The sequence below is a fragment of the Chrysoperla carnea genome, chromosome 1, assembly GCF_905475395.1.
Source record: "Chrysoperla carnea chromosome 1, inChrCarn1.1, whole genome shotgun sequence".
Classification (NCBI taxonomy): Eukaryota; Metazoa; Arthropoda; class Insecta; order Neuroptera; family Chrysopidae; genus Chrysoperla; species Chrysoperla carnea.
Window position 1 is genome coordinate 38,915,951 of NC_058337.1, and position 23,795 is coordinate 38,939,745.

The 23,795-nt window shown below is 29.6% G+C and overlaps 1 protein-coding gene across 4 annotated transcripts in view; it reads right to left on the reverse strand.

The window, feature by feature from the left end:
* Positions 1-23,795, reverse strand: part of LOC123305679 — a 31,375-nt gene that overhangs the window by 5,033 nt on the left and 2,547 nt on the right. The window contains exons 2-19 of one of the 4 annotated variants that reach the window (XM_044887461.1): positions 18,066-18,248; positions 16,095-16,235; positions 15,917-15,952; positions 13,213-13,395; positions 12,596-12,739; positions 12,219-12,533; positions 11,524-11,838; positions 10,903-11,217; positions 10,054-10,368; positions 9,656-9,985; positions 9,248-9,568; positions 8,368-8,550; positions 2,133-2,264; positions 1,744-2,067; positions 957-1,283; positions 748-861; positions 327-424; positions 46-262 (exon numbers count right to left, since the gene is read on the reverse strand). In XM_044887461.1, the coding sequence (XP_044743396.1) occupies positions 46-262; positions 327-424; positions 748-861; positions 957-1,283; positions 1,744-2,067; positions 2,133-2,264; positions 8,368-8,550; positions 9,248-9,568; positions 9,656-9,985; positions 10,054-10,368; positions 10,903-11,217; positions 11,524-11,838; positions 12,219-12,533; positions 12,596-12,739; positions 13,213-13,395; positions 15,917-15,952; positions 16,095-16,235; positions 18,066-18,248 (3,993 nt within the window). The remainder of the gene's footprint in view (positions 1-45; positions 263-326; positions 425-747; positions 862-956; positions 1,284-1,743; positions 2,068-2,132; positions 2,265-8,367; positions 8,551-9,247; positions 9,569-9,655; positions 9,986-10,053; positions 10,369-10,902; positions 11,218-11,523; positions 11,839-12,218; positions 12,534-12,595; positions 12,740-13,212; positions 13,396-15,916; positions 15,953-16,094; positions 16,236-18,065; positions 18,249-23,795) is intronic. The other 3 variants (XM_044887464.1, XM_044887462.1, XM_044887463.1) reach the window with 3 other exon arrangements.

Genomic DNA, 23,795 nt, shown 5'->3' on the forward strand with positions numbered 1-23,795 from the left:
TTGTCAGCAAAAACAGCTATTTGGCAAATATTTGAATTTACTTACAAAAATATACAGCTAGGTATTGTGTTTCTTCAACCGATGTTTCAAGCATTACGCGTGTAATTGTTTCAATACGATCTTCGGTTTTTTGTGTTATTAACCATTGTAAAACTTCCTCTTCTTCAGCCAAATCGCCTTCAAATACGTTTGGAGAATCATCTTCAAAGTAAACGAGTACTGGAAAATCTGTAATGCCATATTCCTCTGCTATTTCAAAATCCTATTAATTGGAAACAAAAAACAATCCTATTTGTGGTTTATACGAAATTTTAGTCAAATTATACCTGAGTTTTAACAAATGTTATTTTATGCCTGTCGCAATCGTCATCGATATTTTCAAGTTCTTCAAGAATACTTGCACATTGTTCACATTCGTCCGACGCTAAAATTGTAAACAAAATGTTATATGAAATAAATTATATAGTGTTTTTAATATTAAAAAATCCTTTGTTAGTGGAAAATCAATGTTACGGACTATTGTTAGATGGAAACATTTAACAAAGAACAAATTTTCGATTAAATTTAATAAAAATTTTAATTTTAACAACTAGAGATAAATTAAAACATTTGAATTATAAAATTTATCCTTTATTTATCTGAAATTGTATGTTTCCATCTACTCTTTGCAATCTATTTACACTACAAGTGAGCCCCAAAAGGAAAATTCTATCAAGGATTAGAAAAAACACAAGGGTGAATGAATACCCTCATCGCCGTGATCAGCATGTTGTTCTTCAGTATTTAAAGCGTCGTGCTCAAGTTTCTTCTTCAATTTACGCATGTGCTTAGCACCGCATGCATCACATAATGTTTTATTCCCTTTTAAATGTCAAAAAAGAAAAAAAGCATAATAAAAGCAAAAGCTATAAAACATGTTGCTTTTAATGTCTCATGATGTTATTTATTTTACTTACAGAAATAAACTGCTAATGATTCAGAAGTTTTTATCAAATGGCGTAACACGTCACCTTCCAATGCTTCAATAACTTCTCCAGATGGATCCTTTTGTGTCATTAGCCAATTTAATAATTGTTCTTCATCGTACAAATCACCAGCATATATTACAGGTTCTCGCGAGCCCATTTTAAAGAATAGGACAGCTGGTAATGCAAAGACACCAAATTCTTTTGCCATAGTCTTGTCGTCAATTTTAACAAAATTAATTCCTGCACTATCTGCTTCATCGTCAATATGCTCAATTTCGGCTAAAACTCTAGGACATTGTTTACAGTCGCTGCTAACTAAAACAAGTAACATTATGTAAAAGAATTCATAAAATTAAATACTATTTATTAAAGGTCAATTATCGGAATTCTTCAAAGCTCATTTATTTATAATTTGTAATGGGCTTATGAGACCTGGCCAGTGTAACACATACACGTATTATAATAAAAAAAATTATTTAAAAAATCAAAAAACTCGACTGAGTGAAATATAAACTGAAAAGTAAAAAAACTTCATTACTGCAATATCTTCAGTAGCACTCGCAAGGTTAAGATAAATCGATTGACGTCTGAATCATCAAAATCGGCGTTTGCGTTTGATCTATAGTGTGCCATATAGGAACACACACATATAAACTGATAAACACATTACCACTCTTTTACGTTGCTCAGTCGGGTTAAAATTGAAGTACTAATAGCACAGTTTCTGCACCTTTAAAACGTGAATAATTAATTAACAAGAGCAAAATTAACTTACAAAAAAATACTGCTAAGTAATCGGAACTTTGCCGAATTTTCTCAAACATTTTTCGATTCACTTTTTCAATTGCATCAGTTAGTTCCATATTTTCTGGGTCCGTTAACCAATCTAATATCTCTTCTTCGTCATCAATATCACCATCATAATTGATATATTTGCCTTTACGAAAATATGTAATGCCTGGTGGATTTCTCCATCCATATTTCTTTGCCATAAGTTTATCAGACATTTGTACAATTTTAATACCATACTCCGAAGCTTCATCATCAATCAATTCAACATGACGTAATACTTTTGGACTATCCGGATCGTCTTCTTTATCTAAGTAACTTTATGATATCAAAATCACAAGTTACAAAATTAGTAAAAACTTTAAAAATACTTACAAAATACAACAGCCAAAAATTCTTTGGTTTCAATATATTTAAATAATTGATCTCGATCGATTTCTTCAATACTAGCATCATTTTTTTGGTCAACCATCCAGTCTAAAACTTCCTGTTCATCCAAAAGATTTCCTATAAGCATAATTTCACGTGAATGCCATACAAAAATTTTTAAAAGTACTGTGAATTAAAATTAATAGCAGAAAAGGTATTGGAAAGGCTTTTTGAACTTACCCACATATATTTTCAAATATGGTTCTTGTTAATTCAAATACTGAAAAAGATATGAAATTTTTTTGGTCGAGGATGAAAATTTATTCGAAAAAAAACTTATGTAAATGCAACAACGAATCAAAGTTTATATTTTTGTTTTTGTAAACGCCATTCAACGTGAATGATTTTGAGAAACAAGCACAGATAACATATTTTTCGATGTTAATTAATAATTTGTATAATTAAATATGTATTATAAATCAGACTTTTAAATTGTAAATATTATTGTACAACAAAGCATAATATTTAATTTACAATAAAATTAATTTCAATATGAATTTATTAAATAGTTTTTACAGTGTTTTAAATAAATAATAAGTACATATAGAATTTAAAAACTTAACATTTTGTATATAATTTAAATTAATTTTTAACAATTTTTTTTAAAGTCAGTCAATAAGCCTGCTTTCACTTTTTTTCCATGCTGTTTTAATTATTATTTTCACTTTTTTTGTTAAATAATTTTTCTACATGCTTTGAGTATTTAGAAAGGTGGATATATCATCACATTTTCATAAGAAAATATAGTACATACCAAATTTGTTTTAAATATTGTTATTCTATAAAGTTTATTACTTTTTCTACCCATTTCTAGAAACTACTTGCGCGCTTATGTGCAAGTCTTTCAAAAAGAAACATCATAAACTAAGATTTCAGAAAACAATCTTAATAATTTTAACTGTAAACTTCGTGTAAGGGTTAAAAACATTGACAATAAGGAATCACATTATATAATCTATTCTCTTTAAGTAACGTTTTGCTATAAGAAATTTATTTGAACTAATCTGTTATGTCGAAAAATCTATTACCTATGTAATAAAATACAGTCCAATTAAGGTGCGATTTGATCAGGAATTTATGTTTTAGCATATAACAAATTTTTCAAACATTACTAATTGAAGGCTTGCACGAAGCGTTAAAGAAACAAATTTTAAGTGCTTTATAAAATTGATTTCGGGTAGAGGATGGTAGAAGTAATGAAAAAGGCTAAATTTTCTTCAGAAAAGATAAACAACTTTTTGTAAAATATCAAGATATTCTAATTTTCGTATAACCGTCCAATGCCAAGATAAATTTTTTTTTGCTCAAAATTGTCAAGATAAATAAAATCAATTTACAGATAATTTTTAATAAGTGTTCTACACTTTAGGGATTGATTTTTGATACCAAAACATTAGAAAAAGTTCATTTAAACATGGGCTCCGAAATGACATCCTTTGGAGCTAATCCGAATCCGTTGAGTTTTTGTAAAAATGTTTCATACAAAATATGTTTTTTTATTTTTATGAGACATTTTTATACTCTGCAGGTTGCCTCTATCTCGAATAGTTTGCAAAAAGTTTAGCTCTATCCCTAACAGGACTGTTAGAGAGAGAGAGAGAGCAAATTGTTCGAGAACCATTAAGGATAGAGAAAAACCTTTGAGTTTGACCCATGTTTATATTACCTTTTCTATGTTTTGGTGGCAAGAAAGGGCCTCTATAGTGAGTATATGATCATGAGTATATCATTAAGAAGATATAGAAATAGTAAGTGAAAGCAGCCTTCTAACGAATAAATAACGTTAAACTAACAGGTACCTATATTTATTTTTAAGAAAATTTGGTGTTTGATCTAACATGCAACATGATTAGATTATGACTAGTGTGTATTATGTGTATTAAGTGTATTTGTGTATCTGTATTGCCATCTTTAAAAAAATTATAACCCGGAGATTTTATATTTTAGCGTAAAAGAAAAAAAATTAGTTTTATTTTTTGAAACTTTTTAGAATCTAAAAATCAGCTTGCCGGCTGAAAATTGACTAGGTGGCAACATTTTTAATTTTAAGTTAACTATGCTCTTTTTCATACCTTGATCGTTTTTAAAAAAGAGTAATGGAAAATATAACAATGATTTTTAGTGTACTTAAAGCAAATAAAATTTCAAGAAATGTTATGGCATCAATTTTGTTTTGCGAATGCATTTCAAAACAAATATTATTTTATAAAAAAAATAGGAAGAAGAAATTTATAATTTTTTTTATTTGCACAAGAAAAGAGATCCATTTCTTCTTTATTTTTTTAACTTTTTTGAATTTATTCATTTATTTTTTAATATGTTAATATATCGAATGCTTCATCTTTAAATGGTAGGTAAGATTGGAAACAATTTTGAAAACTACCCATCCTTATTTTCCATTAAATCAATAATGTTTGCAAAATAAGAGAAAACTTTAAATTAAGTTTTAAATATCAGAACTAGAAAAAACTGTAAACGGCAAATTATGAAATATTTCAGTACAATGTGAAAAAAGAATTTATAATTATTAATATGTTAAATAGTTTCTTGGACGGAAAATATTTTATAAATAATTGAAAATAAACCATTCGATATATTTTTTCGAAAATCATAATAACAAGAAAATAATTGAATTATTATTATCGATTTTCAATAATTAATATGTTATGTTTTATTTATTATAAAATTGGATCTGTAACCAAATTCATTAGAGTTTTGAAATATACCTAATTATTACATAAGTTTATAAATAAAGACCATAAATGATTACAAAAATTTGGCTGGTATTTAAAAAAAATATTTATTATACGGCTCCAAAAGCTTCAAAATTTAAAATTTTTAATGTAGAGAAGTTTAAGATGCAAATAAAGAAAATATTTGGCCAAGATCCAATCGATTAATTTTTTATTTTTTTTTTTTTAATTATTTTATTATTAAATAGATATTAATTTGTATATATTCGTGTTTGTTAATAGTGTGTAGATTGTGTTTTGGTTATGTATATGATTTTGTATCATCTTGGAACCTTGCACCGTGTCATCTCAAGAAGTTTAATCGGCAACTGCAAGAGGAAAGCATATACCAGACAACTTCAGTATTTTATAATTCAGTGAGAATTATTTTTTTAATTGATCAAACCATCTTTAATTAAATTAAAACAAAATTAAATAAATAAAAAAAATTTTAAAAATTATTTCAAATGAAAAATTATCTTGATAATTTTGATTGAGATAGAGAGATTGAATGAGGTCTACCACCACCAAAGATATTTACCCCCGAAGAAACCTTTGCCTTTTCCACCTTTTTTAGGTTTGGTAGTTTCAACATCTTTTTTATTTGGTAACGCTGCGGCTGCTTTGCTATTTAACGCTTTTGAACCTTTTGTCACTGGCGGTGATAATTTTGACGACGACGATTTTGATGTTGAAGCTGTAGCTTTTGCTACTTTTGTACTTCTGCTTGGTTTACTAGGACAGCATTGGTAAGGTTCATATGTTGGTTTAGGAAGAACATTTTTTCCACCCAATCCGATGTAGAAACAGCCATCGCCTGCAGTAAGTAAACACAATGTCAGAAATATGAATTATTTTATGTTTTATATTAAGAAATTATTTGGTCTATAAACCCATCATTCACCAAAATGCATTATTAATTTAAATTGAATTTGCTGAGACAACGTGCAAAAATCATTTCAGAGAAAATTGAATTAGGTATTATTAATTAATAATATTATCTGTATATACCCAAGTAAAGTAATACTCGGTGTAAATTAATGAAAAATCTGACACCAGAGTTTAACTTCCTGCAGACAATAACTATCCCATCATGCAAGTTTTTTTTTTAGAATCTCTAATTTTTTAGTCGAATTTTTTCCGAGATGATTTCCAGCTCGTTGCCATTTTACCTGCAACTCTGCTTTTTACTAAGTTATCATCATCATCATCGTCATCATCATCATCATCATCATCATCATCATCATCATCATCATCATCATCATCGTCATCATCATCATCATCATCATCATCATCATCATCCTCATCATCATCATCATCATCATCGTCATCGTCATCATCATCGTCATCATCGTCATCATCATCATCATCATCGTCGTCGTCGTCATCATCATCATCATCGTCATCGTCGTCGTCATCATTGCCTGTAGGAATTAGTACACTCATGCATTGCGCTGCGAATTAGCTTATACCATTTTTAACATATAATTTAAGCCAATTCCATTTATAACTAACTCCTGATACACATAATAATCAAATAAGCCAATTTGTTAGACTTGCTTGCCCAGCAATTTAAAGAATCTATCAATTTCTTTAAATAAAGTAGAAAAAATAAATTTCCAAAGTTTCCTATCCCACTTTATTTGATTCTTATTTATTCAAATAGTAAGTTTCAGTCCGTAAATTTGGGAATGCATATTCGAACTGAAACATGATTTATTTATTTAAGTGGCATATTTCCGTCCAGATTATAATTTCAACTCAATATATGGAAACATTAACATTCTTCCGTAAACTTTACAATTTATTTATTTAACACTTCAATAAAGAAATAAAAAACAATTCAAGTAGTATATATAAAAAACTTTGAAATGGTTTTTTCTCCTATTTATTTAGACTTTACAAAGTAAAGTTTTACTACTTATCTACTTTACTTTTTAAAGTTTGACTATCAGAAATTCTTTATTTCGTTAGCTGATACTTTTTTCGTAAGAGGTACACATTAACCAGGATTCGAATACTGGATTCGAGAGTACCGAGCCCAACAACGCCTTAAACATTTTGTTCGATTATAATTTATGTTTTTAATAATCCCCGTGCAAATATTTATTAATATTTATCAGATAATCTGAATCCCATTGTTGGAAGGTAGTTAAAAATCCCAATTTGTTTTAGAACAAGTTGGTTCAAGAAATTTGTTTTAAATGGAATTGGCAAATTGTTTTATTTATACGAAATAAGTGGTGAATTCTCATGCATTGAATTCTAGACTATGAAATCTATACTTCATAACAGTATACATTTGTGGAAATTATAACAGTTGTCTCAAATGGGGAGGAATATTAATGGTGGTTAATCTTAGACAAACACATTAGCCGAATTTCTAATATTTATTTATTGGGAAAAGCTTGCAGAAAAATCTCCGAAGTTTTTGATTACCTGCTTTTATCTTTACACTGTGGTTCTATTTCAAACCTTTTTCAGAACGTCTCATTGAGATTTATTTGCTTATCCAATTCTTATTTATCTATTAAACCACTTAAAATAATTCACGGTGATTGTGAGTAACAGTGGCAAATCCACAGGGGAGGGAGTTCGGTGTCAAACTCCGTCGTACGGATTTTTAATATGCCATTTTATATAATTTAACTTTAAAAGAAATGGTTAAAAATCTCAAAAAAAGGAAGGTGATAAACCTCCCCCTCCTCTGGACGAAATCCTTTATACATCATTGGCGATAACATATTCGTTTGCTAACTCAGTCTGTAGGGTGAAGATACTAGTTATGACGAATAAACTTGAATCAACTTCGAAGTTAAAATAACGGTCATGAAATTTTATCTCATCATTTTACTCATCATTACTCGTTTCTCAACCGTGACATTTAGCGTTTTAACAGGCAAGCAAGTTTCTTAATCAAAGTAACTTAAAAAGGCTATGTGTTTGCTATAAGATTAAAACAGTACAGTTTACACATTTACTCTCCCTCCTTTATTTTATATGAATTATGGGATAATTTACAAATAAGATATGAAAGTGGGTGATACCATCAGTATGAATCCCAATTGAATGCGCACATAGTCTCTCAGTGTACCTAACTACGAGATTATAGCAAAGCATTAGTGGCAAGTATACAAAGCAAAGGTAATGTTTGTTTTTTATTTATTGCATCCACAACTCTACTAACTTATAAACTAAATAAAAAATATGTGTTAACTGTGCTTGGTCATTTTAATAAACATGTTTAAATAAATTAACTATTATTGAATGGCTTACTTTTTTGTTCAATTAACCATGCCAAAACCTTTTCTTCGTGTTTAAGATTTCCTATAAAAAGGGGAAGAAATATAATAACATTATAAATTAAGAAAAAGTAGTGAAATAAATTCGAAAGAAAAACTTGTGGATAAAAAGTAAAAATTTTAGGTTATTTTAGTGTAAAACTTTACCATCATACATAATTGGAACACCCGTTTCATAATAAACCAATGCTGGAAAACTGAATATACCAATTTCGGCTGCTAATTTAGCATCTTTAGACTTGACAAATTGTATACCATGTTTATCGGTGTCATCATCGATTGTTTCTAGTTCTTCAAGAATCTTTGGACATTCTTCGCATTTATCATTATCTGTTAATCACAATACATAATTAATAAAAATTTCGGGAAAAGTGTAAATAAGAAAACCGTAAACTGTAGGACTTTACTTATATTAGCATTCGTGTTCTTAGAATTAAGACAATGGAAATCTCCAAGGCCTATCAGCCAACATTAGGTAGCGAAACACAATAAATTTAAATTGTAATCAACAACTAACTTAGTCAAGTTCACGTTAAAAAGACGAAAAAAGATAATCTTAGAAGAGCCAAGAGATACATTTTTTCAGACCTCTTCTTTAATTAATGAATTCTATTGTAATAGAAAATATTATTTATATCTACCGAGATTTTAATTTACCTGGTGCGCTAACTTATTCGTGTGTCAATATCGAAAAAACTGAAATTTTGTATTAACTTTTGGCTTCAACAAAATCGGGAAATTGTAGGTTTGATACAAAAAATGAGTTTCTGTTTCGCGTTAAGAAGGCAAATTTATGTTTCAATAAATAAAGATTATTAAGAAACAATCTCGTCAAAGATTGGATACAAGTAAACATTAGGAATAGAACATTGAGAAGGTCGTGAGGAACAATAAGAGGAGGCAAAAAGTTAACTTGTAAATTGATACTTATCTTTCTTCAGTTAATCGATCATACGAGATGTAATTAATTAAATAAAATAACAAAGATCGTAATAAAATTGAGAAACTTAATCTATTCTGTACTTACAAAAGAAAACAGCTAAATGTTCAACATCGTTAATAAGAACTTGAAGTGTTTTACGATCAACATTTTCAATGACATCAGGTTGTTTTTCAGAGCTTTCTAGAACCCATTCTAGAATTTCCTCTTCATGCATTAAATCGCCACTGTAAATTTCACGGAATTTATGACGATAAAATGCCAACGCAGGCAAATATGGTAAATCATATTCCTTTTCAATGTCAGCGTCAGATGTTTTTACAAAATCTATTTCTTTTTCTTCACATTCTTCATCAATATTTTCTAATTCTTGTAAAATTTTCATTGATTTTTTGTCACCTTCCTTATCTGATCGAAAATAAAACAATGTATTAATTAAAATGGAATAAAATTGTTGATCACATATACTTATATCAACAATTTACTTAAACTTACAGAAAAATACGACCACAAGGTCGTTTTCATTAAGAATTTTTTCTAACATTTTGGAGTTAACTTCTTCAATTTTTCCAGGAATTTCAAGAGTATCTTCATCAGTAAGCCATGCTAATACCTCATCTTCATCTCCGATATCTCCCTCGTATATAAGTGGATCTTTGTTTCGGAAGAATACAAGACTTGGGAATTTCTTAATTCCACGTTTTTTGGCAACATTTGTATCTTCAGTTGTTACGAATATAATACCAGTTTCGTCTAATTCATCGTCAATATTTTCTAATTCTTCCAAGATATCATCGCATGGTTCATCTTCTTCACATTTGCCGCCTAAAAATACAATTCAAAAAGTTGGCAATTATAATAAACTAATTCGTCGATTTAATCAAAAAACGTACTGAAGTAGACTACGACATATTCATGTTCATCAATCAAATCTTGGAGAATTTCATCAGTAACTTCTTCAATAGTTGCACTATTTTTTTGTTCTAGCAACCATTTTAAGACTTCTTCCTCATTCATTAAATCACCTTCATACAATGCTGGAATTTTATTCTCAAAATACACCAAGGTGGGTAAATGGTCAATGCCAAATTCTTTGGCTTCAGCATCGTTGTCAATTCGTACAATTATAATACCCTCTTTTTCCAATTCATCATCGATATTTTCTAATTCATTTAAAATACGAATATCTTGCTTGTCTTCTTTATCATCTAAAGCAATGAGATAATACATTAAAATACTATCCGTGATAATGCCACGTAGCTTGAAACTCCTTGTACATGCCCAAGAATTATAAGCTTAATTGGGTTTTAGCGCAGAAGGTACCTTTCTTACTTATTCATCTGCAGAAACCTGTATATTACTAGGGAAAAATCGAACTCAAGTGCATGTGTGTGCATCGTGCTAATATCAATTTACATAACAGTGTTTATTTTATTACTCCTCCTAAATGTGAATATTTCTGTAATTTTCTACCAAAGATGTGTTGCAGTCCTTAAGATCTAAATATTTCTATAATTTCCTTTCAAGGAGGTATTGCAGTTCGGAGTGAGCAAAATGAAGCACCTAAATAATCGAACGCACAATCTAGAAATGAGGTTGTGCTTCACTAAAAATTTAATTTTTGTGTGATACTGATCAAAGTTATGTTTTTGAGCTGATCAAAGAAATCACAATAAACTTAAATTCATTTATAGAATCGTATTTATAATTTTTTCATGGTTTGCTTCAATTAATTTACTTACAAAATAAGACAGCTAAATAGTCGGTAGTTTCAATTAAACGTTCCATCATTTCATCAGTGATATCTGGTATTTCTGTATGACGTTTTTGGTGCACTAACCATCCAAGTAATTCATCTTCTTTTAACAAATCCCCTTCATACATATGTGGAATACCTCTTTCAAAAAATACCAGTGTCGGTAAATTATCAATACCATATTCTTTCGCTTCAGCATCATCGTCTATCTTTACGAAGGCAATATCATTTTGGTCACATTCGTCATCAATATTTTCCAATTCTGCTAAGACTTTCTGACTTTTCTTTTGATCTTTATCATCTGGAAGTTAAAAAAAAATGCCATAATAAGAAAAATTTCATTATGTGTGCACATCTCCGAGGAAGTCTGTAAGAAAATTCTCAATAATTGTAATTTTAAGTGTCCGGTACAAAATGTCTTATAAAGCGATAGTGCGTAGATCTTAGTGTGATTGTCGGTATTGTTAATTACTATAAGTATTCAAATTAGAATGAGTATTTCTGGTTACTGTAAAATTCACTATTCAAGATATATCCCTTTGGGAACCCATAATTAATTTCGACTGTTCAAGGGGTTATACATGTTTACAAAACGGCAAATACTTACAAAATAAAACGGCAACATAGTGCATTTTTTCAATAATCAAATCTAGCATTTCATCTGTGACATCCTCGATTTCGTCACTTTTTTGTTGATGTTCAAACCATTTTAAAACTTTATCTTCATCTTCTAGGTTGCCTTCATATTTCGTTGGAATACCTTTTTCAAAGTATATCAAAGCCGGTAATTTTTCAATACCATATTCTTTAGCTTCATCAACATTATCAATTTTAACAAAAATGATGCCAAGCTTATCGCATTCGTCGTCGATATTTTCGAGCTCGTTAAGTACACGTTGTGATTTACGATCATTATTGTCATCTAAATAAATAATTAATAACAGAAAATTATTTTAAATTGAAACATCTGTTAATAGTTTCCGTATTAAACAAGCGCGGGGCCGTAGCAAATTCTATCGAGTGGCCCTTGAAATTATATTAATAAAAGACCTTTATTTTTATTAGTAGCTGTGAATATTCCGTCGCTCTTTTGTCGTTTATGGTCGCCTTTGAGAAAAAAATGTCTGCATCAAAAACTTTTTTAGCCAGTATTTCACCACTATTTATTAACTAACCTTCGTTACTATCCTTTTTTCGGCGCACTCACAAAAAACTTTGTTTTACGCTGAGTCCACGGGGACTGTAGCACTTGCTCTAGTTTTGCCATAAGGCTAATCCGCTGTTAAAGAAAAAAGCACTTACAGAAAAGTACAGCTAACGTTTTTCCTTCTTTAATTAATCGATCTAACATTTCATCAGTGACGTCTTCAATTTCATCCTTTTCCAATTGTTCCAATAACCACTGAAGTATTTCATCTTCATTCTCAATATCTCCATCGTATAAATTTGGTACTTCTTTCTCAAAATATACAATGGCTGGTAAATGATCAATTCCAAATTCCTTTGCTGCAGCTTCATCATCAATTTTTACAAATTGTATACCATGTTTATCACAATCGTCGTCAATTTTTTCGAGTTCTCCAAGGATTTTTTCGCTCTCTTCATCATCATTATCGTCTAAACATAAATGGAACAATGAAGTGAGCTAATTTAAAAATTGTGTCGTTGGTTTTACTTACAGAAAAGTACTACCAAATTATCAATATTGCCAATTAAAGTGTTTAAAGTTTTCGCAGTAACATCTTCAATGACGTCTTCTTCATCGCCAGTTGATTTATTTTGTACTAACCATTCTAAAACATCTTCTTCGCGAGTTAGCTCATCTGAAAATTAAAAAGTTATGTAAAAAACATTATTTCTCTGTGAAACAACGGAAAAAGCCTGGAGGCTCATTTTTTCAGAATAATACATTAAACGAATCTATGGTCAAAAAGAATGGTTTTAAACTTTGAAGCTCCTGTCTGTTTGTTATACTTTCAAAAAGGCTAACCAATTTCAATGCGAGTTTGTTTTAGAGGTTGATTCTAGCAAAATGGTTGTTGAAAATTTTTGGAAAGAGTCTGACCATACGTTTGAAGATAATCAGCTCCTTAGTTTTCCTAGTGATACGCTTCTATGCCAATATCGATGCGATAAGATCAGATGAAGGACATGAATCGCAATATTGATTTACTGTTTATATATTTATTTCCATATAGAAGTAATGAGCATAAATATAGCTCGTGAATAGCTTGATACCTAGGTTTTATCTTTATTTCAAATATAAGACTACTGTTATATAGATAAATTAACATACTTTCATAGATGATTGGTATTTGATGTCGATAGTAAACTAATGCTGGAAGTTCACCCAAATTATATTCTGCTGCTAATTCTTCATCGTGGATTTTAACAAAACCAATATCTAGTTGATCAGCTTCATCGTCAATATTTTCTAATTCTTGTAATACTTTTGAACATTTTTTACATTCAGGTTTATCTAGATGATAATTTAAAAAAAGGATGTTATTGATTTTGTAGTTATTTATAGAGATATCGCACATAGTAATCAAATCGTTTTTTTTCAGACATGTACAGATTGGTTCACCAAAAAATGTTATTTTTAAAGCCATTAAGAAGATAAAATGTGCTATTGTTTTTAAATTATATACAGTAAAAATTAAAATGTAAAAGGTAAATGTAAGAAGGTGATACCGAAGACACTTTCAAAGTGGCTTAAAGTGATTCTGCACCTAGTGTCAGTTAATGTCTATGGATAGAAGTGTTTGGTTTTAATGAAGTTTTCTTCAGCCAGAATCAAGTGTCAATTTGCCATTAAATGCTGACTTAGTTCTACGCCCTCCTAATTATGAGAATAAGCTCTCAGTTGACAACACATTCCAAGTCGAATAAGTATAATTTTTTGTTTAAGCCGAAAAGCGAGATAATTGTTCCAGGCAAAACTTATTTTGACGGTAACGTAAGAACAAAAAAACTGTTCTCTTTGATTAAGTCAAAATAAAATCACTAAGTTCGGTGTAAATACCCGCTAAGACAATTTAGAATTGTCAATCTTATCTGAATGAGTTTAGTTGGTGAATATAAATTTAAGCTTTATTAAAAAAGTGCCGAGGATTAAGGTAAAGATCATTACGAAGCACTGGCTGTGAAAAACATGTTGAACGTTTGAGCTATCTATGTATCTTTACCTGGAAGGAAAAAAACGGCGACTATGAGAAAACTCACACACTTGAATCGGCAACTCTTTCAGACCGCAGTTAATTTTAAATTTATTGAATCATTAAAATCTTTTTTCTAAAATGTTTTTAAACATCTGCAATTTTTAGATGTTAAGAATTCGCTACATAAAGTACTAAAAACTGTTGCACACATTCGTCCATGCGGTTCTATTTGTTACAGATGCTTTAAGTTATAATTTTGAATCTTTAAAAATTTCATTGGATATAGGTATTATTTTTATATTTTAAGTATAATTTTTGGTAGCCATACTGTACAATTGGATTTGAATACTATATGTGTTTCTATAATTACAAAAATAGCACATGCTAAGAATAGGATAGCTAAAAAGTTATTCAATTATTTGTATTTATTTAATTCAAATAGCGATTATATGTGCATTTTGTTATTATTATATTAGTGATTAGTATTTGACACAGCTTCCTGACAATAATTAATATGTCTGTTCAATCTATTTTCAATTAAATTTTCTCGTTATTTTCATCATATACGCATTGTATTGCTTAATTGAAAATGATTAATCATCTTTTGTTTTACGTAACACTAAATAACAAAAATTAAATTAAATGTTGCCAGAAATTAGGATGATTCTGTTTTTGATTGCTGCTGTATTTTGAAATATCTAAAGTATTCATTTTTTAATTAATGGGATATAATAGCCATTTTTATAAAATCGAAAAAATATTCTTAGTTTAATAATGAACGGGTTGTAGACACAAATGATGGGATGCCAAATATTGATTTCAGGGTTTAGCTTAGATTATTATTCATATAGCACAAACTCCCAAGTCCAAAAGGAATGGGAAAAATTGGAAAAAACACAAATGTAGTGGTATTCAAATACATTCATTCCTCGAGAACGACGATGTTTATATTTCGTTTCGCCAAATCAAACTGATTTAAAGGCAAAAGCCGATTTTTAACAATAGGTATATTCGATTTGTCGAAATAATTTATTGGTTGTGTACATTGTAAACGCACTTTTGATGAAATTGCAAGTAGGAGTATTATAGTAGATGAAAAATCGGCGGAATTGATTAAATAAATTCGACAACTGTGTCATTTTGATTGAATTAAAACACTGATGTTTAATTTAACGGTAAATCCTAACTTAAAATATTGTGTACATTTGTATTTTACACCAATTTTCCAAATCGAATTGCTTAAAGTTATGAATTTATCGAATACCACTAATTAAAGTCTTTAAATCTTTTCTGTTCATTACAAAATTTCATTTATTTTAAGTTGAATATAAAATAAGGAATAATAAAATCCAGCCTTTCCGTGGTCATTAAGTTACGTTCATGTGGGGAAGTTCTTTTTGATATTATATCCAAATATATTTTGTGGTATTGTAAAGAATGCAAAACTAAAATATAAATTTTTTTGGATACTTTGTATGTGTAAAAATATAAATAATTATTTGTTAGTTCACTTTTAGAAAACATGCTTGGAAAATTAATAAGACAAAAACGTTAGTCGATGTATAAAGACACATTTAATTTTCATATCACTAAAATCTATTCTACAATGTTTTGACTACATATTATGTGCTTTAAGTTTGTAATCGTGCTGAAAAAGACAAAAAGTGTATGTGCCCAAAAGGAAAAATTAAACAAAAATTTTGTGCAATATAAATTTTCTGTGAATCTAGATCAAACGAAATTGAAAAGCAGATTGTTTCTTATTTTGTAGCAGTTTTGAATTGAAAATATTCCAGCATCGAGCAAAATGTATATATAATTTGTGTATGTTTTACTTACTAGCCCCAAGAGGAGGACATGATTTTGAGTCAGGACCTACCAATATTTAAAATGTAGTCTGTTTCATTATTAATGTTTTATCACAATTATAATTTGTATATATTGTGGTTATTTACGAAAAAAAATTAATTATTTGACGAAAAATATTCTTGTTTTATTTTAATTTTGAAATACTTACAAAATAGAACAGCTACATATTCCGTATCTTCGACAATTTTCTCAAGGATTCTTTGATTTACTTCTTCAATACGATCAGGTAAATCCATGGCTTCCAAACTTGTAAGAAATTCCAGAACATTTTCCTCATCCATAAGATCACCTAAAGTGTGTTTTATTATATGCAACAGTCAAACCAATATTTGTAGTATATATCTGCCAGTAGGATATTAAAAATAAAATTTCTGAACTTGCGAACTTGAAAAGTTTCCGATCATTCAGGTATATTTAACAAACGTTTTTGCAAGAAGATGCAATATTTAATTATTAGATAAAGAACTGTATGATTGTCTCAAAAGACAATCATTTCATTTTAATAACTCGTGCACTCCTTCACCCATCGAGAGGATTAACAAGACACTAACATTAAGCTACTAATTAAGCTTCACTTATTTTTTTTCGAGAAAAAGTCGGAAAAAACACAAATAATATTAGTAGAAAATAAAAAAACCGAGTAAAAATTAATCTAGAATTTTAGAATCTCTTGGGGAATAATATATCATCTCGGTGCGTTCCTAAAAGTATAATTGTCGTGTATAAAATTTCGTGTGATGAACCCAGGAGTCATTTGATGTGATGCTTAGACTACACCGTATAAAGCGCGTTAAAGGTTTAGAATCTAATGAGCTTTCTTAGATAGTTGTAGTTTGTATACAAGTCATATACCGTCGTGGATGACCTAGTGAGATAGGATACTTCTCAGTCCACATCACTTTGTAATAGAATGATCACCTTGTGGCCATACTAGATAACAACAGTGAAGTTCATTTCGTATGTGACAAATGGTTTGTCTTATGTTCTAGGATATGGCAAGTAAAAAAATCCATGACCCCAACTTTCTGCAGCATGGTAAATAAGCTCCTGAGTAGATGTGGAGCATTTTCTCTCATAGGACGTATATATGGCAGACCAGAAAATTTCGAGATAGAGGAGAAGGGGGAAATAAAATTAGTAAAAATTGAGAAAAATTTCTGATCCTAATCAAACAAGTTCCCCGACAATCGCACAAATATTACATACTGCTGGGAGACATGTCCCCCCCCTTCTTCCTCCCAAACGACCGAAAGGGGTGATATGTCTGCTAACATTACGTAACATTTGTGCGGTCATTAAGGAATTTATTTGCCAAGGTGCAAAAAATTTTTTCCATTTTTACTAATTTTTTACTCGCTTTGTCATATACATGTCCTATGAGAGAAAATGCTCCACATCGACTCGGAAGCTTATTTACCACGCGGCAGGAATTTTTTTTACGTGTCAAATCCTAAAATATTATCACTAGTCAGGAGTCTTAAAAAATATCTAACTTAAGCATATCTAGACGTTTCAAGTTCTCTAACTCAGAAATTTTATTAATATATAAGATTCAGAAAAATCATATCAAGGATGAACCATTCTATATCTTTTGTGAAAGTCGAGTCTTACCTCTATTTGCTGGCTACTTAAAATATTATTCCTAGAGTTGAGACACATTTTTATATGCAAATTCTAATCTGCCTGTTGATTGGTAAGTTGGTGGTTCGTGATAAAATAAGACAATTTTCTGCCCAACGATTGGGTTGTAACCCAATCATTTTCAACATATTGGGCCTTGGACTACTTGAAAGGTTGGAAATTTTTTCTGACAATTTAACCGGTTGTTATTAAATACTTGACTTGTTATTGAATATTGTGCATATTACCAGACCAGTAGAAAATTTCTATTTTAAAAACCGTTTTGGATTCAATCAATATTTAAAAAAAATTATCCTTAGGTCAAAAATCTCGAAAACGGATGAGCTACCTCCCAAGTAAGGAAACAAAAGTCTTATCTTATGGCCAACTATGACGAAATTAGGAACCAACAGAACGTTAGAATATTTTCATAAATTGTTCATAAGATTTTATACTATATAGCAATTTAAAAAATTTAATGTGTTTACAATTAACATACCTTCATAAATAATTGGCTCACGCTCTCGGAAATATGTAAGGGCTGGGAAATTTTTAATTCCATATTGTTTGGCTAAACGTTTATCGTTTATTTTAACAAAATCAACACCAAATGTATCTGTGTCATCGTCGATTTTTTCGAGTTCCTCTAATACTTTATCGCATGTTACACAACTTCTTGCATCTGTAAAATTTATAAATATGTTTTTGACATTGACTGTATATTTATTATTATTCAGTAAATTGCAAAATCAGAACACTTTTTGTGACCTATTTATATTTCGATTTTAAAATATAAAATACCTACTTAAAATTAAAATTTATTGTTTTAAACATTTAAATTTTACAACATTTAAATCTAATTTTAAGGCTGTTATGTACAAATTTTTGATTGGCGTGAAACTTTATAATTTTTTTAAGAATCTTCTTAAATATTTATTGGTGAAAAATTTTTTTTAAAGAAAATCGGTTTTCCAGATAAGAATGGTTAAAGTTACAATTGAATTTCAAGCATTGCGATTATACCCTTTACTAAATCGATTCGAAATTTGGATACGTTATAGATATTAATATTCTACCTGCCCTGGGTACTATTTGTCGAAAATCCTGTTCATTTTTTCTAATTTTCATTTTTCACATCTAGGTCCCAGGTTAGGCGAAAAATTGCAAAATTTCTTTCACCATTTTTATAGGAGGGTATTTTTACCTGCCTGGGCTATAAAAATTTTTCATAAAATTTTAATTTAAATCAATTTCCGGTAATAAATTCTTTAAAGGGTTCAAAAAATACCATAATTTTTTCAAATTTTTTTAATATTTAAAAAATATTATTTAAGAATATTTTTATTTTTTATTTTTTAAATATTATAGTTTATGAAATAAATATTGGCGAAAATCGATATACCTTTTTTTATCATCTTCAACTGTTTATAACTTTTGCAATTTTTTGTAAGCTTAAAAACAAACAAAATGTGCTTTCGGCACATTTTTCTAGACCTTGTGAGAAAATGGTTTTCAAGACGTCAATTAGTCGTAAGAGCAATCTCTTAAAACATCAGAGTTAATAAAATATAAGAGCAACCTCTTACAACATCATTCCGAATATGAATTATCACACATATTTTTAAGAGCAATATCTCCACCATGACGTGCTTAATTATTGTCATCATGATTAATCAGAAATTTTTTTTTTTGTAAACTGATAAAAATAGACTTCTTAGGCCTTATAAGACTTAAAAAATAATACATATAAAGGAAATCGACCTACACAATACAAATATTATTATCAATCTTAATCAGTTAAGTTTTTGAAGGGTCAAAGAGACATTTTTCATTTATTTTAGGGTCAAAATGACTCTACTGAAAATTATATTTATCTAAAAGATGGATAGGGAAATTTTCCCGATTTTGCATTGGTTCATTTACCGATTCTATGAATAGTCTTTGACATATTTGGAGGAATCATCTAACCGACAAATGAATCTTATATTCTAGAGTCCTAGATAAACACATAAATCAGCATTATTTTAGTGACAGTTTACTTCCTCCTTTACCATGTATGGGAAGATCAGATAACAAAATCAAACAGCATTAAAAAACATCTTGTGTGAAGCATAATAAGATGGGACGAATGTTCAAAGTAAATGGGTATTACCACGGTTAAAAGGATTAAATTTGTCAATGTGTGAAAAGAGTCGGTAAGAAGTAACCATTAAAACTTTCTGTTAAGTTAAAAGCGGATAATCTCAGTCAGGTGATAATATCCGTTACTGATCTAGCTCAAAAATCAAGTGTAATACGGAAACTTACAAAGCACTTGTAATGACTACACTTTATAGTTTATACCTTAGAAACGTTCTACTTTCAGTTTTGAGCACGTATCGAAGAGAAATTATTATTATAATATATTGTTTTCCGATAACATCAATTCAATGCATTTTTTTCAAATTTTTTGAGAACAATTGAACGACAATATCTTCAGCCAACGTTAATTTGTATTTGCAATAGAAGCAATTTAAGACAATTTTATCAAAGTTTTGAAAACTTCAAAGAATTTTGGATTATAATGCCAACGCCAAGAAGCAAGCGATGCAAATAGCTTGCCTAAGTAAATTTTTTAAAGTTTTAAGTACCTTAATCTTAAACTTGAATAAATCATATCGAAATATTACAAGAAGAAGATTTGGATGTCATTAAAATAATTTGTATATATCTAACCAAACACTGGATGAAACTCCAAATGCAATTTTTTATGAAACGTCATTACCCACTATGCAAACTATAATAGACATTTTAGAAATACAAAATTGCAAATATTGAGAAAGAAAGATCAGATAAAATTCATGATAGTTTGAGGTAATATCTTTAAAAGTTTTGTATAATTCTATATCTGAATATTTAGTATTATTGGGAACAGCAGACTTAAATCAGAGTAAAAAAAAACACTCATCTATGGAACTAATTTCAAACCATTAAAAGAGTGCGATAATTTTTAGTAGACAGTTCATTCAAACATTTAAACGGTATCGATGTAAGTTAATATGTTTTCTAAATATCCATCTTTTGATTCAATATTTCAACAATTGTGATTTTCCCAACATTTGATTTTGCCAAAATTGAGGTTTTGTTATATTCATTGTTTTTCAACGGGTGCTTCCCTTCAGGCATCTTCCAAAAATCTAATAATAAAATATCTGAAAAACTCATCTCCTTCATTTATCTACTAAGAGACAGAGATATACTAGTGCTCAATAATGTCATCCTGACAACGCAAAGGAAAATATGGACAGAGCGTGTGGAATAAAAGAATAAACAGGAAAAGTGATATAAAGAAAATAATTTCTTTACATGTTATGCTTAGTTCCTACGAAGTAATGAATGTATAAGTTGAAATGCGCTAAATTTGCCGCGATGAAGTTTGTTCATAACGAAGAACTTTAAGATGCGTCAAAGTATGGACAATAGGTAACGTTGCTTCAATAGAGTCTTAAAATTTTCTTTAATTTCAACATACACTGTAAGTGACTCCGAACTGCACACTTGTTTTTGTATACTTGATCGAAATAAGGAAATCGGCATAAAGAGAAAAAACTTGAATGATATGACTAACAGCTCAATAAGCGTGAAAGAGTTAATTTGGCTGAAAATCTCATTCAATATGTTTTTACAATTGAATTTTGTGACATTTACACTTTCTTCCTCTTCATTTTGATTCCGTAATTTTCTCAATAAATAAGTTATTTTGGAATCTGATATCTCACACACAGTTAATAAACGATGTTCTTTATTATAAGAGCATTATCAAAATAACTTAAATAATTAAATCTTTTACGCAAGAAACTCAGGAATCATTATTTTTATAAATCGGTTTATCTTAAAGCAATCCGTTTTAATATAAATCCATTTACCGTCTTTGAGAACTCAATTCAATTTTTTAGTTTAAGCCTGTTTATGGAAAAATTAGAAAAATTAATAAAGATTGAAGAGGAAGAAAGTGTAAATGTCACAAAATTGTACTAATTTACGTAATCAAGAAATAATCAGTAAAATATTGAAATTAAAATTGTTGTTTATAAAATAATGTTAGAATATTTGTATAACAAAATAACATTATTTACAAAATAATTTTCAAAGGAAACGTTAAAATTATTTTAATAACGATGAGAACTATTGCAAGTTTATATTAATTTGAAAATGTAAATAATGTCTATGGCATTGACTGGCCGGTATCTACCATTTAATTGAAATAGAAAGTGAAATTTAATTTAGTCGAATTTAAAGAAAAATTATTTTGCCAGAGAGAAAACTTGAGTGATTGCATCCGACAGTTCAGTTATTATAATATTTAATTAATACTATATCGCTGTCTTTTTACTGGAAATTACCTAATTTTTTCTACAATTATCAGTATGTCATCAAAACACTCAAAGCATTACCAACAAAATAGAAAAATAACTAATCGGATATTTTCTGGCTTAAAGAATGGCTGAGGTCTGTCTTCGGATTATTTCCTAGAAGACAGACTTCAGTCAATTCGCAATGCGTTTTTAAGGGTAGAAAACCTTGTATCTCGCCCTCTTGATGTGTTGCTACCGTGGCAATACTTAAAAGTAGCTTTAAAACATGTACTTTGAGTGTTACAAAAGCATAACTCGAGGAACAAAGCTTCAATATAATGAAATATTTGACAGGCCATCATAAAATTGCCATTGTGTTTTAGAAAAAGATAATTTTTAAATCTTCGAAGGACTAGAGGCACAACTGAACCTTTCAGAACTTTCAAATGAGAACTAAATTTTTTTATCGCACCAGATTTTTTAGACTTTAAAATGAGAGGAAAAATTTAAACCGTGACCATTTTTAGGAATAAGAAAAATGGTTTATAATTGAAGAACTAAATGCATTACTATTAAGACCAAGTATCATCGTAAATTATGTTTTTCGTAGTTCATAAACGTGACGAAACATGTTGAGTGTGGAATTTCACGATATTCTTTCAAAGGGAAGAGTTAGAACTATTTCAAGGATTTTGAAGACTAAGAAAACAATACCTCAATGTACTCAATGGGATATTACTTAAATGTCAAACGCAGTTTTGAATAGTTAATCGCATTATTATAATTATAATAATGAGGTTTGACTTCCGTTTCTCTGGCAAATATGCCTTTAACAGGGGCCACCCACATCATTTTTTGTTAATCTCTATTTATTTTTAACTACATCCATATTTACAATTACAATTTTGATATGGGTGGAGTCGGTTACTTCGTTCTTATCCAAGCGACGACAAAGTGATCAATTCTACCGCCCTCATTAATTATAATTGCTCACACTGCCGCTGCCTGGATTCAAACCGGCAACCTAAGTCTAAGTAGACAAACGGTCAAATTCTAACGCCGTAGACCGCTCGGCCACGTAGGCTCTTATTAGACATTATTATTATACTACAACTGTCATGTTGACTTGGTTGTCAGGAACTTTATTGTCCGTTGGCATATCCATCACGAGGTGAGAGTTTGAGCAACAGCCGTCAACCTTAAAATTATCGAGGCTACAAAAAATTTATTTGGGCATAAGAAGGGTACCACGGTGAGGCATAAATAACATACCAATTTCTACAATGCACAGGATATTATAAACGTAAACCGCCATAATGCATACCATGTTATTCTTATATGGAGACTATACATCTATACTGATTTCAACAACAAAAAAAACCGTTAGAAACGTGAAGGTATTCCGGGTCGCCTGAAGAAACATTCTCATCAAATTAATCCACTGGATCCACAAACCGATTTAAATTATTGAGGTATCGTTAGAATTCTGACGGCAGTCCCAGTGGCATAGGTATGGTACGAAATGCTTGAACACTTCCATTAATCAATTTACATACCATTACTGTCATATCAGAAGTATACAGTCAAATCTGGATAAGCGAGACTTCAAGGAAGCACAATCTCTCGCTTATAGAGGTTTCTCACTAACCCGAGATTCTCGCTAATGCAGGTACATGGGTAGCGTTTCTCTCTTATAGAGGTACGCAGCAATAACAAGTCACAGCAAGTACGAATCTAATAAATTGTAGCTATAGTTCCTCCTAAATAATATAAATAAATAAAGCTCGACTGTAGCTTATAGAGGTATAGATAAGTAGCAGTCTCACTTACGGAGGTCCATGAGGAAAAAACGACTCTCTCTTACAAAGGTGTCTACTTCTCGCTAATAGAGGTTT